This window comes from Pelmatolapia mariae, linkage group LG16_19 (genome assembly GCF_036321145.2).
Source record: "Pelmatolapia mariae isolate MD_Pm_ZW linkage group LG16_19, Pm_UMD_F_2, whole genome shotgun sequence".
In the NCBI taxonomy this organism is placed as follows: domain Eukaryota; kingdom Metazoa; phylum Chordata; class Actinopteri; order Cichliformes; family Cichlidae; genus Pelmatolapia; species Pelmatolapia mariae.
Genome location: NC_086241.1, coordinates 68,915,340 through 68,935,137, shown reverse-complemented (window position 1 = coordinate 68,935,137; position 19,798 = coordinate 68,915,340). Strand labels below are relative to the sequence as shown.

The 19,798-nt window shown below is 41.5% G+C and overlaps 1 protein-coding gene across 1 annotated transcript; it reads left to right on the top strand.

Annotated features, from left to right (window-relative positions):
- The first annotated feature begins 4,449 nt into the window (after window positions 1-4,449).
- LOC134644115 (interferon-inducible GTPase 5-like) lies at window positions 4,450-17,813 on the top strand. Its single transcript, XM_063496844.1, has 3 exons — window positions 4,450-4,518; window positions 16,255-16,799; window positions 17,191-17,813. The coding sequence occupies exons 2-3, from the start codon at window positions 16,262-16,264 to the stop codon at window positions 17,811-17,813; spliced, it is 1,161 nt and encodes a 386-aa protein (XP_063352914.1). The 5' UTR covers window positions 4,450-4,518; window positions 16,255-16,261.
- Window positions 17,814-19,798: the final 1,985 nt, after the last annotated feature.

Genomic DNA, 19,798 nt, shown 5'->3' with positions numbered 1-19,798 from the left:
CCAGTTATTCTGCTGGTCATTCTCCAGTTTTCGGAGGGATCTAAATGCAGGCATAGAAATATGTAAAGACAGTAATGAAAGTTTAATTAGAAGTAAAGAAATTAATAAATTATTAAGTAACAATTAAGTTTGAATAACATAAGTAATGTTATTAAAAACTGATAGATAAAAATTAGGCATACCTTTTTATGTTGTCATTGGTCTTTTCATCTAGACCATTGGTCTGTGGATGGTATGCTGCTGTGACACTTCTTTCAATTTGCAATAACTTGCAAAGATCAAAGTTGAGCTTCAACAGATAAGGACAAGGTTCTTATACTTCTTATACAAGCACACAAGAAAAAATCTTTGACCCCAGTGAAGTAAAGTTAAAAAATGTAACTGAAAATTATTTAACACTTACTTCATTCACAAACTCTCTGCCTTGGTCTGACAAAATCCTTTTGGGGCAGCCATGTCTATATATAATGGAGCACAAGTGCTGGGCTACCTCAGATGCAGATTTCGTTTTTAATGGGAAAGCTTCGACCCATTTTGAAAAGTAGTCAGTTGCAGTCAGTATATACTGGAAGCCGCTTGAAGTTTTAGGAAGAGGTCCAGTAAGATCTATACCAATAAGTTCCCACACTTCAGACACCTATCAAGGACAAATTAATAATTTGAATAACAAATTGTATAATGTACACACTAACATCGATGGTTAAAATTAGTTGGCAAACCCTCCTGCCTTTATGAATATGAGCTAGAAGCATAGTTTGATGGGTAAAAGGGGCATAATATTTACCTGAATACACTGCAACGGTTGCACAGCAGTCAGTGGTTTCCCAACTTTTTGACACTGGTCACATTCCAGAATCTTTAAGGTAAAAATATTTAGTTCACGTAAATGTTCAACATTCTCATTTATAAAAAAAAAAAAAAAACATCACTTAATGACATATTCTCTAACGAACAAACAATTTAGCAACAATACTTTGTGTTTGTCTTCAAATCTCTGCCAGGCCTACAGGTTATTACTGTAATATCACTAATTAACCATATTTATTTATATTTTGCAAGTGTACAGTTTCTCTTTTAACTGATATAAAAAAAATTTGCTTATTTTAAATGGTATTTAACAACAATACAAACAGTTAATACATACCCATGTTTTAATGTCAACTGTCATACCAAACCAGTAAAATCTGGAACACACTGCATTTAGCGTTTTGTGTGTGCCAGTGTGTCCTCCAATTGGAGATGAATGAAACTCATGAAATATCTTCCTGGCATCATCCATGGTTTTTACTACTCTTCTGGTTCCAACAAAGAGTTCTCCATCTGCAGTAAAACAATATATATTTAGAAATGAATTTAACCACATATATGAGTTGTTAGTATTAACAATAAATTACTGACCCTTTTGTTTGAATTTTGAGGCATATCTTCTGAGGTTTTGCCTCTGAGCCTTGTCATATCCTGAAGGGTAGGAGCCCGCAGAAATGAACGCGTAAATCTCTTCCCACTTCTTCTCCATATCTATGAATGTAAGTAAACATTTTCTTCTGAGCTTCAATATGTGCAGTTAACAATGCAAATAATTTAACTTATTAAATAACGACATTACCGAAACAGCCTTAAAACACCGAAGCTGCGGATTCAGAAGTGTTGTGCAAATACCACGTCCAGTAACTTGACAGCAGACTTCACCGAAGCTGCAAATTCGACAGTTTTGTGCAGAAAGCAGATAGCGACTTTACTTTAATATTGACAAACAATCACAAAGGCTTAAAAAATCAAGTATCAACGTCAATAAAAAGTACTAATACTTACTACTTACCTATTTTCCTGCAAATATGACAACGGAGTAGCATTAAATCACAGTGGGATGCGCTTTGCTTCCCTTTTTGTGTTGTGCGCATGTGCGCACATGCTCAGGAACAACGGGTAGGACGGTTTACGGGGTAGGAGAAATTCCCAGAACACCAGCACTGAGACCTGTTACATTTATACAGTGTTAGAGCAATGGCTGCAACCTACAGCCTTTAAACTAGCGATTAAAATGCTGACAGTAAACTCGTCAGTCCAGATGTTACCACATTACTTTGTGATACTTAGAGTTAAAACAACTGAGACAGGCTGATTAAAATAACAGCTGTCAGTTCTCTCATTCCTTATATCAAGACTGGAGATCACACTACTGATTTCAGTTCATTTAATATGTGAGTGCACAGATTCATTCTCAACTGGACATAAATGATGATCAAAGGTTGTATATATGATGAATTCATCAAATCCCAGCCTCTAACACAGTGCGCTGAATCTTAGCTTTGAATGTCCAGTATATTCTAATCAGTGCAATTTAAGCATTCACTGAACCTACAGTATCTACACCTGTGTGGCAAATGTATGGTAAAGACACAGATAATGAAATTTAATTATTAATACAATATACATCATGAGAAACGAAAGCTGAAATTGATTCAGTTTAGTACTTTTCTCTGTATGCTCTGTGATTATAAAGGCCTTAAATTCTGTGATATATACTGTAAATGATTTTCACAGAGGTCTTAAAGTACTTAAATCACTGCTGATAGTCTGGTTGTTTATATTTTCACGTTTTGGTGTTACAGCTCTGAGTCAGCTTTGGGCCATCAGACGCACACACTGGAAAACCAGCACCTGGACTTCATGCAGGAGAGACGGCCTCAGTGATTTAGGTTTATAAGCGAGTTCAAACATTTCTGGCCTCTTATCACTTAGATTTCTTAATAATAATAATTCAGTGAGAGCAGACCGGAAGGCATTATAGCATATGTACATTTTGTTTGAATGATTTTGAGGATTTCAGCTTTTGAAGTTTCTACAATGAATATTAAATCATTGATAGTGCACTTTTTTCATCATTATTATTATTATTATTATTATTATTATTATTATTGCTGTCACAGTGTATGCTTTTAGGAAGAATGTCAGTTTGTTATAAACATTACGTTACGGCCGGTCTGGGGGACCCGACCGCAACAAGAGGAATGATTCACCCCCTGCTCAACCCCAAGCAGCAGATCACCATAAGTTAAAATATGAAATGGTTTATTTACAGACACGAAACAAAAATGGGTTTCACAGGAGTCACTCAGGCTTCGGGGTGGACCCACGCCAAAATAACAAACAAAAGGAAACTAACTCAGGGGAGAGACTGCTTACCTAGTCCCAAAGAAACATAACCAAACAACAATCACTTACCTCCCTGACTAACTAAACATGAGAAAACTGTGCCGGACTGAAAAGGCGATCCACCCCTACTTCCTCCTGGATTCACAAAGCACCACAGGGCATGTCGCAGCCCCAGCCGGTTGGGGTAAAACCGAGGATGGATGATTGCCGTCCTGAACCGCGCCGTCTTATACTCCGCCTCCAGAGCAGCATCCAATCCTGACACACCATCTTCGGGATCCACCACTCCTGGAGGCGCACCTGCACACTCACATTTACATGTCAGAACCCCAGCCCACGACGGCAGCCGTAACAATTAGAAATGTTATTCAGGGAGGGCAGATCTACTGTTTCTTGTTTTGTTAGTGTTGTGATCCTGTTTTATGAAAAACAAGGACGGTAAAATAAAGAGATGTTTGTGCTTCAACAAACAAGAACATAATGAATTTAATCTGAGTCTGTGGATCGCATGTAAAGAACCCTCATAACTAATTAATAGATTTTTTTTTATTTCATCAGGGTGTGAATAATGACTTTTCCCCACATGGCGGTCAATACAAGTGCTACATTTCTCATCTGTTCCTCTGACATGTTACTGTCCACATTATTGTCTTGACACCTGCATCAGGTATGTTTACTTATCACTCCCCACTTTGTGTTTGATATCAGCAGGTAGTGATGAGCTCACAGCCAACAGCTGCTGTAATGAATCAATCCAAACATCAGTCTGGCTGAAAGGCAAACATGATGTGAAAAACTGTTATTTGTTAGCTGTCAGGTTAAATAAACACTAAATGAACACTGCAGTTCTCTCCAGCAGAGGGCGCAGTTTGTCAAGATATTTAACTCTGCTCCTCACTCTGCACTTCTTGTAAATCAGCTGCTTTACACACACACTGCTGCACGCATGAAGGGGCTGATTGGTTTTAATTTGGATCATTTTTTTCTGTTTTATAATCTAAAATATGAAAAGCATCTAAACTGTCTTCATACATCAGGCTGTAGAAACAGGATGTGAGGATTTCATGTAGCTCCTGTAGCACCTCAAACTCACAAGACAATTACTCGTATAGTTCCACTGTTGAGGGGAAACTCCTGTAAACTGATGGCTTTTACAAAAATCAAATGGCTGAACGCCAGTCTGCTAGTTTTATGTCACCAGTTAAAACAGTTTCTCTTGCTGTTTTCAGGGGGAGGGGCTAAAGACATCAAACATTTAAAGAAAGTTTGAGCCAGTACAACAAGGCTCTAGTCTGCGCAGACCGCATCATCAGAATTACTGCTGAATACAGTATTTATCATCTTTCCAGCACCAACACGCAGGTAAACTTCCATGAAATGAAATAATCTATGTCCTGTTTCTTCTTATTTGTTCTTAATCTCAAGAGTACCGAGGAAGTGGGTAGATTTGTCTGTGCGTGTCAATAAAGCAGCTCGAGCAGCAGTAGTTACAACAAAAAGGAAACGGGAAGGGAGAAGCACACGGAAGGGGCGGGGGGGGGGGGGGGGGGTACGTCAGTAGAGGAAAAACAACATCGAAATAAGAGAGAGAGAGAGAAACGATTATTGTTTTGCACTGCAAAATGTAACCGGCCGTCACTGAAGCTAATAGAATCACTTCCTTACATTCAGTTACTGCACTTTCAGAGATCTACCTATCTTACCTTTTTTTTTTTTTTTTTGCTGGGAGTTGGCAACCCTATTAGTTAGGTTGTTTAATATATCTACTAAGTACTGTTTAGAATACCAGAATAGGGAGGATGTGGTAAGTTTAAGTTTATTAGATTGATACATCTACAACAAGACAGTGCACATCACTGTCACAACAGTGTTTCTTTTCATTCAAAGGCTTTATGGTTTTTCCTGTAATACCTGGTGGGCTGGTCTCTAGGCCGATTTATTTGTCCAAGTCCAGCCATGATGTAGATTTAAGTTTATCAGATTCATCAGTTTTGCTGAACTATGAAATATTTTGGGTGCTGTGTATTTTTTGCATACAGGTATAACAGAATAGCTTTAGTGTTTTGTTTTTTTAAAACTTGAGTATCAACTTCTACAAAATGCAGCACGATATTAAAAAAACAAACAGTTTTACTGATTATAAAATACACTATATTGGAGTCATATCAGTATCGGCAGATTTTCAAATTTATGATATCGGTCATATCGGACATAAAGTGGTATCGTGCTCCCACACAGGTGGTTGGTTGTTACACTCTGAATGTGGTGAGTGTCATTAACCCTCTGTGTGCTGCACCTGAAAATCAAATGGCAGACTTTATGATGATGTAACAACAAGCTGCAGCCACGCTGAGTCTCTGCTTCAACTTCTGTTGAAAGTTTGGACTTCACTATATGCTAGTTAAATTTTATTGATAGGCAACTAAAAATAGATTGGAGATTATGTATTGGAATTTAAGGAGCAGGACCACGCCTCCAAACACATTCCTTCCTGGTTGTCGTATATATAGCTTCCCCCCAGTTCTGCAAGCTGTTCATTCTCATTTACGTGCCCCACCTTTCTTCCCTCCTTGTTTTCATTTCTTTAACTTCTTCATTTCTATTTAGTACACGGGGATCTGCCAGGCCCGGGAGCCATCACCTGTCCCCTTCGAGGCCTTCCCCAAACCGCAGCTCAATTCAAGTCAAAGCATTCACCCTTACCTACTAAACGCTGTCAAACCTAAAATGAGGAGGTGGGCCGAGCTAGTGAAATTATGATTAAAACGTTTCGTCACCCGTCCAAGTGACTTCTTCAGTCTCAGCCGACTGCAGGTTTCCCCAATCTTATAAACAGCACATTTGCATAATGACTAAAATCAGCCCACTGGAGGAACAATGGGCTGGGAGGTCATTCTTCTTCCTTCTTCCTCCACTTCCGTACCATTGATTCATTAATGTTGAATTCTGTTACAGCTGCTCTATTCCCATGTTGTTGCAGTATGTTAATGACTAACTTCGTATTGTGGATGGATTATCTCAGTTGTTCTCCTGACTGAAGTTTGGTCCGTTTACAGCATCCTGCCATGAGATTGCATTTGTCTCTAACCATCGGGAACCCTCCTGTTAACGTACCAGCTAGCCCAACTTCAGTAACCCTACAAACATCACTGCTGTTTAGTTTTCTGTCTTCTTTTATGTTGGAAGAGATAGCAGAGCTGTATGTTTTATTTTTTTCAGAAATCTCTCAGTCAGAACATGCTATATCATGTTTAGGTGGAAACTAGCGAGCTAACTTCCTGCTAACTTCTAACTCTGTTAAATTTCATAAATTCTGTTTTCATGGATACCTGGATGTAGCAGCCCTTGGCATCAAGAAGGACAGAAGAGTCTCTAATGGGTGCAGCCATTTATTTCCTCACCAAACACGGCTCATTCTCTGGACATCATTGAGCCCTGTGAAAGCTATAAAATAAGACAAAACTGACACCCGTTCAGTCCCTTTTGTTACCGCGCCAGATTCGCGGCTCCGAACCGTAGTAAGGAAACCTCTGGCAGTTACTTGAAGGTTTCGTAACTGGCTAACTGACTCCGCTAGTAAAAAGATCGAAGGAGGTGTAGGAAAACTGCTTCACCGAACTTTATTTCTTCTCTAAGGCACGAACACCGTGTACAGCGAGCTGAAACAATTTACTCACAGCGAACATCGCCGACACAACTCTGGCTGCCGAGGGCGTTATTATATTCCTTTTACTAATTTCCTTCCCGTCTCTTCTGTCGCTAACCATTACTCTTTTCTTCTTCTCTCTCTCTTTTCACTCTCACACACACACAGGGCAGTCCCGCTACACACATCCCGCATACATTTCCCATCAGGCTTCACCCTTAAAGGGCCATGCCGGTAACACTTTGAACCTTAACAATAAACAATAACAACAAATGAGCTTAAATTAAATCAAGTAAATTCAAAAAACAATTCCGAGATTTACAGTAACTGATTAAATAAAACAAAACAGGCAGTTTTAAACTGTGTCCAGGTTCTCTACAGTTCAATTGAATAAAATCTAAAAACAGACACATGACATCACATACCTCGCTCTGCTTGCCAAGGGTGCAAACTCCTGTGAATACCAGCGCAGTAACATACTTTAGGTTAGAAACAACTTAACACTGAAATTCATCAAAGTATTATTGCAACTTACACAGACTTTATGCAGCTTATTCCTGTGCATGACAGACTGCTCTATACAGGTTACAGAGCACGCCTTTGAGCACATCCGTCATTAATGCTACTGCGCACAGAGCTCCAACCACTCCTGTAATGATAATTTATGGTACAGACCAGCGGTTCAGTACACTGGATGTCAAACTTAATTGTTACACCAGGTAAAGCAGCAACACTGTTTATTTTATTAAAGATGAAAGAATTTACAGTTTTTAAATCCTAGTGATGCTGCAGTGTTCGTTTGACTTTGAGACCTGAAGCGGACGTATCACCTATCACCTCATCACAAACCTTTCTAACATCTTGAGTTATCGGTTTGACCTCAAGAGAATTAAGAAAAGATAACAGTATGTACTTTGATTTGCATAACTCACTGTAAAGAAAAAAAAGAGCAAAAGTTGGATATTATTTTAGGGTTATCAGCAACAATACAATTTCTATTACGTTTTTGAATTGAGTTCAGTTTCCCATGATGATTTTCTAAGCTTTGTTCCTCCAAGTTTTGTTCCCCTTCTTCCATCCATCCTTTCCTGCACCTTACAAAGGCGCCTTTTGCTTTATTTAAATAAAAATATGTGACTTGAGTTTGTTTTAGAACTTAGATTTTATGCTATTTAGGGCTGCCACGATTAGTCGACTAGTCACGATTACGTCGACTATCAAAATCGTCGACGACTGATTTAATAGTCGACGCTTCGTTTGAAGCTTTGTAAGACCACAAAAGATGCAGGAATAAGTAGCAGGATTTAAGAGTGTAATAACGGACTGAAACAGAAGATGGCAGCACTGCATGTACAAGGATGCCAGCTGCCGTTAAACCCCGAAGAAGAAGAAGTAGCTCTGTCCCAGAATTCATAGCGCGGCCCAGCTCAGTTTCCAACAATGGCGGCAGCTAGTTAGTTTTAATATTACTCTTATTATTCTTTCTGGGTCACAAAATAAACGTTTAATATATTTTCAGGCGAGAATGTAGCTGTGTAAACCTCAAGTATCTGCTCAGTTTATCAAGACACCACATATTTTCAAAAGCGCTCCGACGTTTTCGGAGACGTCTGTTACCCACTAGCTCGATAGCTAGCCGGGGTTCAAGGGTCACTAGAGCCGCTGAGAACACCGGACTCCCGGCAAATCGTTTTCAAACCCACCGCCGTCTTTCGCTACTCAGGTTAAACATATATAAGTCACTTAGATAACTTAAAAATATCATTGTTTGGCTTTTTTTTTTGTATTTTATTTGTTCCTGAGTAAATCGGTTTGGCTGAGATTAAAGTTATAGTTTTTACACAGCTGAATAAACGTCAAGCAGACAACTGATTATCAGAAGTGTGAGATGCTCGAGAATATACTCCGGTGTCCTGTTATATTTTAGATAGCAAGGAGCAGACGGCTGAGTTTATTAAACTCCATGGAAACAATCTGCAAATTTCATTAAAATTTAATAAACTATCATCTTGTCTTTATTTTTAGTTAGCACATACCTTAAACACTTAAAGCTGGAAGCTAATGATAGTTATATAAGAGCAGATGCTGCTGGTGCAATAAGCTGTACGTTTTACGTCCAATGGATGATGATCTGATTAGTCGACTAATCGCAAAAAATAATCGGTGACTAGTCGACTATCAAAATAATCGTTTGTGGCAGCCCTAATGCTATTTATGCCTTTTTTTTGCTGCTCTTTTTAAAACTCATTCTTTTAAACTGTATTTATTCTCTTTAAACTGTATTGCTTATTGCACTGTAGAGGCTGGCGAGAAACAGTATTTCGTTTCAGTAACACCATACAAAATGATAATAAACTTCTTGCGCTGAAGTTGTTTAGTCTGTCTTCTTCTGACATCTCTGACAATTTTCTTTGAGGCAAGCTTTTTATTTTGAATATTACCTTCTCCTCTTCCATGCTGCGATTTTTAGTTGAGATACTACCAAAGGTTCTCAGGTACAAGCCAACCTCAAATCCAAGTACTTCCCAGTTGTTGCCAATGATCCCTTATAGTTTCGCTATAAGGGATTCCAAAACTGTTCCAAAACTCCTTGGCTGTATTCTAGACACCACTATACATCAACAAGTGGGCGTGTTCTAAAGAGCTTAGAAAGAAAAGTGTCTGGACTTCTTTAAGTGGCTTGAAGACGTTTCACCTCTCATCCGAGAAGCTTCTTCAGTTCTAAGGTCAAATGGTGGAGAGTCCCAGATTTAAGCCCTGTGGAAGTATCCCCCCCCCAAGAGGGACAAAGGACCCCCTGATGATCCTCTACCTAATCACACGATCCAAGGTGTGAAAGCGGGTGTGGGACCTAATCAGCCAGGGTTTCGGGTGAGCTCATTGTGAAACCTGGCCCCACCTTGTCGTGTGAATTCCTGAGGTCAGATGGCCCAGGATGTGAGTGGGTATTAAGGCGTCTGGGAAGGATCTCAGAACTGGATTATAGATGGCAGACAGTTGGTGTCGTAAACCACCGCCTCTGTTCAAAGATGGTCGCTCACAGTGGACATAGATGGCCTCTTTCACTCCTCTTTCAAACCATCTGTCCAAAATGTGAACATTGGCATCCTCGAAAGAGTGACCTTTGACCTTTAGATGCAGATGGACTGCTGAGTCTTGTCCTGTGGAGGTGGCTCTTCTATGTTGTGCCATGCGCTTGTGAAGTGGCTGTTTGGTCTCTCCAATGTAGAGGTCTGGGCATTCCTCGCTGCACTGTACAGCATACACCACGTTGTTAAGTCTGTGTTTTGGAGTTTTGTCTTTCGGGTGAACCAGTTTCTGTCTGAGTGTGTTGCTGGGTCTGAAGTACACTGGGATGTCGTGCTTGGAGAAAACTCTCCTGAGTTTCTCTGATACACCGGCTACATAGGGGATGACAACGTTGTTGCATCTGTCTTTCTTATCCTCCCTCGCTGGTGTCTGATCTTCTTTATGTGCATCTTTGCTGACTTGATGAAAGCCCAGTTAGGATAACCGCATGTTTTAAGAGCTTCCTTTACATGTGTGTGTTCCTTCTTTTTCCCTTCAGGCTTAGAGGGAAAATGTTCTGCCCGGTGTTTCAGTTTCAGTTTTATTTGTCATATGCAAGGGTCAACATTGCAATGAAATGTGTTTGACGAGCAGCAGTCACTCAGCAGCATGGTACAGTAGAAGAAAATATAATAAAATAAAATAAAAAAACAAAATAAATAGAAAAATAGTAAAGAGCAAAATATTAGAGAGACGTGGTAAAAGAGAAAAGATGACAAAATATATATGTATCTATAAATATAAATATATGTACACTAGTGATTAAAAAAGAAAATCTTGAAAAGAAATATGACGGGGGGGGGCAGATGGGATATTGCACAGGAATGAGCAGCAGAAAATTACAGTATTGCACTTTTTAAAAATAAATATCAATAAAGTGGAGTAACCAGTGCAGATTAAACAGACTACTTGTGAAGCTGCAGGGTAGCTTCTGAGTGCGTCCTGTGGACTGTGTTGTGTGTGTTTAAGTGTTGTGGTTGAGGTGTCGTATGGCTTGGTGGTAAAAACTGTTTTTAAGTCTTGTAGTCCGAGCAGACAGACTCCTGTAACGTCTGCCAGATAGTAATAAGGAGAACAGCTGATGTGCTGGGTGGCTGTGGTCCTTGATGATGCTGTGTGCTTTACGGAGGCATCGCTGAAGATAAATGTCCTGAATGGCAGGAAGCCTCGTGCCAGTGATGTGCTCTGCTGCCTTCACCACCCTCTGTAGTGATTTACGGCTGCTGGCAGAGCAGCTTCTGTACCAAACTGTAATGCAGCTCGTCAGCAAGCTCTCAACTGCACACCTGTAGAAATTTGAGGTGATGTTGGCGTTCATGCCAAACTTCCTCAGCCTCCTCAGGAAGTAAAGCTGCTGGCGAGCTTTCCTGATAGCAGTGTCTGTGTGAAGGGTCCAGGAGAAGTCCTCGGTTATGTTGACTCCAAGGAATTTGAAGCTGCTGACCCTTTCGACCTTGACAGCGTTGATGTTAATGGGCTGGTGTTCACTGACTGGTCGCTTCCGCTAGTCCACTATCATTTCTCTGGTTTTGCTGATGTTGAGAGACAGGTTATTTTCCAGACACCACTCGTACAGCGCCATCACCTCCTCTCTATAGGCCGTCTCATCATTGTCTGTGATGAGGCCTATGATGGTTGTGTCATCCGCAAACTTGATGATGATGTTGGACTCATGTTTAGCAACACAGTTGTGTGTGAACAGGGAATATAGAAGGGGGCTAAGCACACAACCCTGTGGCGTACCTGTGTTTAGGATGAGTGATGAGGAGGTGTGCTTACCAACTCTCACCACCTGGGGCCTGTTTGTGAGGAAGTTTAGAATCCATCTGCAGATTGGTGTTCCAAGCCCCGACGAGCTTCGAGGCAAGTTTTGAGGGGATGATGGTGTTAAAAGCCGAGCTGTAGTCGATGAAGAGCATCCTTGCATATGTATTCCCTTTTTCCAGGTGAGTGAGGGTGGTGTGCGTTGCCAGGGCGATGGCATCCTCTGTGGCTCTGTTTGTTCGATAGGCGAACTGAAGAGGGTCCAGTGTGTCAGGGAGGGAGGAGCAGATGTGACCTCTGACCAGCCGCTCCAGGCACTTCATGATGATGGATGTCAGTGCAACAGGACGGTAGTCATTCAGACAGGAGGCCACTGATTTTTTGGGAACAGGAATGATGGTGGATGCTTTGAGGGACGTGGGGACCACTGACTGCCTCAGGGAGAGGTTGAAGATGTTGGTGAACACCTCTGCCAGCTCGTCTGCACACACTCTGAGTAGCCGGCCTGGGATGCCGTCCGGTCCTGGAGCTTTGTGAGGATTGACCTTTTTAAAGGTCCATCTCACAGCTTCTGTTTCCAGAGTTAAAGTTGCAGCCTCACTGTCCTCCTGAGGGTAGAGGATCTGCTCTTTGTTGTCTGCGTCAAAACGAGCATAGAAGTTGTTAAGCTCGTCTGCGAGAGATACAGTGGGCTGAACACTGACAGTGTTGTCCTTCTTGTAGTCAGTGATGCAGCGCAGTCCATTCCACAGTCGCCTGGTGTCAAAGCTGTGGTAGCTGGACTCCATTTTGTCCCTGTAGTCCTTTCTGGCCTTTTTTATGGACTTTCGGAGGTCGTACCTGCTGCTTTATATGCATCAGCATCCCCGGAGTTAAAGACAGAGGTCCGCACTTTTAGCTTGGCGCGAACGTCTTTATTTACCCAGGATTTCTGATTTGGATATATGCGGACAGTGGTTTTTGTGATGATATCATCCATGCACTTTCCAATATATCAAATGACAGAGTCTGTGAGTTCATTGATGTTGCCATCAGCTGCATCCACAAATATCTGCCAGTCAGTTGTGTCAAAGCAGTCCTGCAGGACCTCCTCAGCCTCACTGTCCCATTTGTAGATGACCCTGGAAGCTGGTTTTTCCTGTTTTAGTCTTTGTCTGTACGCAGGCAGCAGCAGAATGGAACAATGGTCTGCCTTACCAAAAGCTGGGCAGGGGAGGGGTTTGTAGCACTCTTTGAATGGAGTGTACCAGTGTTTGATCACCTCTTGTGGGGAAGGAGATGTGCTGATAGTATTTGGGGAGAACCTTCTTCATGTTGGCTCTGTTGAAGTCTCCCAGCACAATAAAGGCAGCTTCTGGATTTTTGTTCTCGTGTCCAGTAATGATGTCATACAGTTCGTCCATAGCCGTAGCTTTATCAACGTGTGGAGGAATGTAAACAGCTGAGAGGAGAACTGAGCTGAACTCCCTTGGGAGGTAAAAAGGCCTGACTTTAATGGTCAGCAGCTCGAGGCTCTGAGAGCAGTAAGTTTTTAAGATACACACATCTCTAGCCCACAAAGAGTTAACCATAAAGCACACCCCTCCTCCCCTTTTCTTGCCTGAGTCCTTAGTTCGGTCTCCCCGGTAAACAGTGAATCCATCCGGCGTGATGGCGCAGTCGGGGACACTGGGCTCCAGCCATGTCTCTGTGAAGGCCAGAATGCAGCAGTTCCTGATGTCTTGTTGGTGTTTAATCCGTGCACGCAGCTCGTCAAGTTTGTTGTCCAGAGACTGGAGATTCGCAAGCAGGATGCTGGGGAGAGGTGGCTTGCTGTTTCTCTGTCGCGTTCGGCACAAAACTCCGGCGCGTTTCCCCCTCTTTGTTTTCCCTCGACGTCGCGCAAGTTTGTCTGTCATACCGAGTGTATGATCGCGCTGAAAGCAGTACAAAATAAATAATAACATTTTTACTGAGATGACTGGGAGCTCTCATCGGTGCAGCCATCTTACGGCGCAACCGTCCAGCAGAGACTGGTGTAGGGTCCTAATTACTAGGGGTGCAACAATACATGTATCGGTATTGAACCATTCGATACAGTGTCTTCGGTTCGGTACGCATACCGAGCTCAGTGGATCTGCGTTTGACTACTCCACCTACTGCTGCATTGTCGAGCGCAGATCCACTGAGCACAGCGCAAGCTAGCAAGACAGAAGCTAAGCTCGCTGCAACATGGCAACTGCCTCAACGCTACCTGAAACTGAACCTCCCCCACCCTCATTCAGATCTTGCGTTTGGAACTATTTTGGTCTTCATGTGAAGTATGACCCTGAAGGTAAGCGCGTCTTGGACAAAAGTAAAACAGTATGATGTGCCACGCAATGCTCAATTACATTGGTGGGAACTACTGCGTTAGCGCAGTTTGCTCGTTAACATGTTGACGCCGTCCAGCCCCACGCACGGGGCGATCCGCGGTAACTCGTTAACGGAGATTTGCGGCGTTATGGCGTTAACGTCATTTTAACGAGATTAATGCTGACAGCACTAGTGGGAACACAATGAATATTTACGCCGACATCATCCTAGTGCAAAGACAAGTGGAAGCAGACAAAAACAACAAGCACGCATGCTACAAACTTTACCCGAGTCATTTAGACAGCCGTTAGCACATGATTCTCCTTATGGAGACCTGATATGTTTAATATGTTGCTGAGAGTATACCCCAGAAGAAGCTATAGTATAGCTTTTATTTTGGAAAGAGCCATTTCTCTGTAATAAACTCTCTTTTCCAAAGATGAGGGATTTCTCGATCAGATAGATTTATTTTTTTAATTATTTTGTTGTTTCAGCATTAAATTTAAAAACTGTACTTTTGAATTAAAATATATATTTATAATTTTAATAAATGACAAATAAAAAAGGCATGAACATTTTTTTGTATCGAAAAAAGATCGAACCGTGACACCAAAGTATCGAACCGAACCGAACCGTGAATTTTGTGTATCGTTGCACCCCTACTAATTACTCCAAGTTTGTGTTCCAGAGGATGGTGGGAGTCAAAGAGGAGGTACTGGTCCGTCCGTGTGTGTGGGCTTCCGGTTAACTTCAATGTTGAGGATTCCATTTCCTTCAATATGCACGACACAGTCCAGAAAAGGAAAACGGTTATCCTTTGTGTCTTCCCTGAACTTGATGTTTTTATCCACGGTGTTGATGTGCGCAGTGAAGGATTCCACTTCTTGTGTTTTGATTTTGACCCAGGTGTCATCTACATATCTGTACCAGTGGCTGGGTACTCTCCCTTTAAAAGAGCCAAGAGACTTTCTTTCCACTTCCTCCATGTAAAGGTTGGCTACAATAGGTGACACGGGGGAGCCCATGGCACAGCCATGTTTTTGTCTGTAGAAGCCTTCGTTGTATTTGAAATATGTGGTGGTGAGGCAGAGGTCTAACAGTGTGCAGATCTGATCGGGTGTGAAGTTGGATCCAGATGGAATTACAGGATCGACAGCAGGAGCCCAATACCACCCCTGTGGTCATCTTGCACAGGGGCGGACTGCTCACTAGCATTGCCAGGTCAGCTTGCAATGTTAGCAGTGACCACCCCGTTCCCGTTGGATTGCCCAATTGCTCTCCAGCAGGGGACCTTTTGTCTATGATCTTCTTAATGATCATAAACTTGACTTTCTATGTCTAACGGAGACCTGGCAGCATCCAAATGATTTAGTCGAACTCAATTCGACCACTCCACCTGGATTTGTTTACACCTGCCAGCCCCGTGTGTCAGGATATAGGGGTGGCCTTGCAATCCTACACAACAACAGGTATAAGGTATGCCTCAGGTTCCATAGATGACCTGGTATCTCACTATAACAACAGACTTATCAACCTTGGCTCCCCAGAACACTCAAACAGTTTCCTTCTCTCGCTCTGCCCTGTGGTATTCATTTGAACTTCACCAACTTAAAGCTACTGGAGGCCGCCTGGAACGTCTCTTCAGGAAAACAGGACTTAATATTCATAAGGACATGTATCTCAGTCATAAAAAAAGTTATAAAGAAGCTATTTATCATGCTAAATCTGCTTGCTGCACTTATATTATTGAGTCAGCTGAAGGAAACACTCGTACTTTGTTTTCTAGTTTATATAATATTCTTAAACCTTTGCCATTCATACACACTCTGCTGCAGTCTGTAGCAAATTTATGGACTTTTTTTTATACAAAAATTGTTCTTCATCAACTGTTGCCCTCTTCTTGTGATATGGTCAACTGTCCTACTTGCATTTTTTCCCCTCCTACTCAACTGTCATCTTCTTTATCCACTTTTGAACTTCCTACAATAATTCAAATATTTTCTATAATTACTAAGTTAAAGTCGTCTTTGTGTAAACTTGATCCACTGCCCACTAATCTTGTTACACTTTCACTCCCCTCTCCTGGCTTGTTGATCACTAATACCGTACACTCCTCTCTTATATCTGGTTCTGTTCCATCCTCTCTTTAAACTGCTATGATAACTCTAATACTGAAGACATCTGGTTAGTCATTGGCAATATGACTAACCAGATGTCTGCATATTAAGTATTTCCAAATAATGCAGCAGTGATTTTTACACCTTTTTATTTTTCTTCTGTTTCAGGATCAACATGGAGGATCTAATTGCTGGAGTTAAAGAAGCACTGCAGAATAACGACACTGCAGCAGCAGCTGCAAAGATCCAAGAATATTTAGAAGAACAAGAAAATATTCCACTAAATATCGCCATCACAGGAGAATGTGGCTCAGGCAAATCCACCTTTGTTAATGCCTTCAGAGGGATAGATGACAAAGATGAGGGAGCTGCTCCTACTGGTGTTGTAGAAACCACCTCAGAGGGTACACCATATCCCCATCCAAACTATCCCAATGTTACTTTGTGGGATCTTCCTGGAATCGGCACCACCAAGTTTCCAGCTGATAAGTACCTGGAGCTTGTTGGATTTGACAAGTTTGACTTCTTCATCATCATCTCAGACACTCGCTTCAGAGAAAATGATGTGAAACTCGCTCAGGAGATCCAGAGGATGAAGAAAAAGTTCTACTTTGTTCGCTCAAAGATTGACAACGATATAAATGCTGAGAGAAGAAAGAGAGACTTCAGTGCAGAGAGGACTCTGACAAAAATCAGAGACGACTGCATTCAAGGTGAGATTTTTCTTTTACTGTGAAAAATGCAGCTGATTTATATTTTTACTGTTGGAAAATTAATAAAATATATGTATATGCATTTATTTATAATTTTATATTTTTGCATATAACTACAGATTCTGTCTTCTTTATGAGTCAGGTTTTATTGAGCTGCAGAGGAAATTGAGACTGGAAGATCCTCTTTATGTAAAACAGAATAAATAAATAATTAATTTTAATAATAATTAATAAATAATTTTAAAGTCAGTGTTTTTTTTCCTTCTTTCTTTCAAAGTTTACAGTCACATATTTTTCACTGATCTCTTTGCTTTACCAGTGCAAACAGGTGTTATCATTCATCATAATAAAGTTCAACTGTGAATCATGTTTTATCTCTTTTATAACTCAGGTCTTCAGAGACAAGGCGTCGTGTCCCCACAGGTCTTCCTGGTGTCCAGCTTTGAGCTCCACCTGTACGACTTCTCTCTCTTACATCCGACCTTAGAGAGAGAACTTCCTGCACACAAGAGAGATGCTCTGCTGTTCGTCATGCCCAACATCAACCTGGAGATCATCAACAAGAAGAAAAAAGCGTTTCAGTCTAAAATAAAATACTACTCTATTCTGTCTGCAGCTGTAGCAGGGGTTCCAGTTCCTGGACTTTCTGTTGCTGTTGATCTCGGCTTGATGGTTGCAGTTGTTTCAAAATATGTAGCTGGGTTTGGTCTTGATAAGTCATCTCTGGAGAGACTTGCTGCCAGCTCAGGTGTTCCATACACTGATCTGAGTGCTGTCATTAAATCAAAACTGTCTGCAGAGAAAACAACCAAAGATCTCATCCTGAAGTTGTTGGTCTCAGCTGCAAGCATAGTTGCATCAATGGCAGCAGAGGAAGCAGCCAGATTGATTCCAGTATTTGGGATTGTAGCATCAATGAGCCTCTCATTCATCACAACCTACAAAGCTCTGAATTATTTCCTCAGTGAGCTCGCTGCTGATGCTCAGAACGTGTTTAACAAGGCTCTGGGATGAACATGTCAGAGTTCAACTATGACAAACTTCGGTAGAGTTCCTGTAAATCCATGATCCTGTGAAGAAACGCGGGTCCTTCCAGGGATGGAGAATGTTTTTAAACACTGTCTATTGGGTATTTAGCGTTAGCATGTTGAGGGCTTTGCTGTGTGCCAACCTGACAGTTGGTGATACACTCACCTTTTGTATGAACAAGCTTGCAACACTATCTTACTGTGGTATTGAGCATTCTGATTGGCCATGAAAGAAAATTTATCTTTCGACCTCACAAATTTTAGACCCAAGTCAACACCATTAAGCAGAAGTTTGTCTTGAAAATAAAAAATCACTATGTATCGGCGCTATTAACTTACAGTTTGGATGCCCACACCGGGGGTATTTCAATAAATGTGCGTCGCTCTATCGACGTCTGAGTGTAGGGCACGGTGAACACATCCAGATCTGTTTTCAGATATTCTCCTGACTGACTATGGATCAGAGCCAGAGCTCAGAATATGATTTTTGATGAAACCCTGGAACGTCTCTCTCTTGTCCTGCGCTCGTTAGCGGCTGTATTCGTCTGACAGCACTTGTCGCATTGCCTGCATTTTTGACAGACGTTTTACGTTTCTTAGTGGCGCTCATGTGACACGCGTACCCTGGAGGCGGTCTTTTTGCCGTCTGGCAGTGTACACCTTCAGGCTGCTGCCTTCTTGCTTTCCAGTATTACTGTTTCTCAAAATATTTGAAACTACATCACTCACAATGCCCGTGCCAGCGGATTTCAGATGAGGCTTAGCGATGTTAAATTAACAACGGGGGGGGGGGTCTCCTCGCTGATGACACAGGACCAAACCAATAAACTACCCACTAAACTCCATTACAGGTCTATAAACTCAGGGGAGTCACTGAATCAGCTGAATGAGAAAACTAAGTTTCAGAATATTTTATCATTTACATCTAACAGTCACACTGTGTACTCCGTCTTCGACACAGGACTGAAAGATTTATGCATCGAGTCCAACTTTGATCTCCACCTGTACGACTTCTCTCTCTTACGTTAGACCTTAGAGAGCTTCTGCTGTTTTCTGGTTCTGAGTTCTTGGATATTCAGTCTGTGAGTCTTCCACTTCCACTCTTCTCTGTTGCTGATGTGCTGTTGTCTGACTGCACTCATACATAAGCTATATGTGCTACATAAGCACTTGTTTTACTTTATTTTTAATTTTCTGTGCTCAGTTAATTCTTTAATTTACTTTGTATTAGTTGTGTGAAGGGAACTTGCAAAGTAAGAATTTCACTGCTCTGGGTAACACTTGTATTCTGTGGTGTATACGACAATAAACTTGTTAGTTCTTGAATCTGTTGACAGTTGTGCTTTCCCTTTGCCTGGGTGACCTGTTCATTCTCACATTTGCAGATGTTTTATCTTCAGCATCCTTAATGTCACCAAACAAAGGATCTGCAGCTACTTTTGGTTGTCCGTTTATGAATCTGACCAGATCTGAGAACTTTGACATTCAAGAAACAAGTGGAAGGAGAGCAAAGGCAGAAACTCTCCACATTTCTCTCATTTTATATGGCAGTTTAGAGACAATAACTAATAAGTGGGGTTCTCCATTTCTTGCAGTTGACTGATGTCTTGCATTGCATCGTTACAACCTGTGAGAAACGGTGAATAGCTATGAAGAGCCTTCATCACCTGTTTTAATTTGTGGCCAATCGGATGCTCTGCTCATGTAGGCAGTTGCAATTCTCAGTTCATTACCATCATGACAAAACACCAACTTCCTGCCTCATTGTAGCCTTGTTGAGGACTCATGTGCTGACAACTTCTTACTGAATGTCTGGGTTCAGCTCTGGTGAACTGTTCAAGGTAATATAACCTGTCACTGTCAGTCTTGTCATGAATAGTATGGTCAAAAGCTCTTATAAATGGTATAAACATGTCACCTTTCTTAAGACCAAAACACTCTCGTTGTCTTATATTGTAAGAAGTTGAAAAA

Excerpts from the sequence above, each read along its gene's own strand:
- LOC134644115 (XM_063496844.1), top strand. The coding sequence starts at position 16,262 with ATGGAGGATCTAATTGCTGGAGTTAAAGAAGCACTGCAGAATAACGAC. Across the intron at positions 16,800-17,190 it reads CAGAGACGACTGCATTCAAG|GTCTTCAGAGACAAGGCGTC; the intron begins GTGAGATTTTTC and ends TTTATAACTCAG.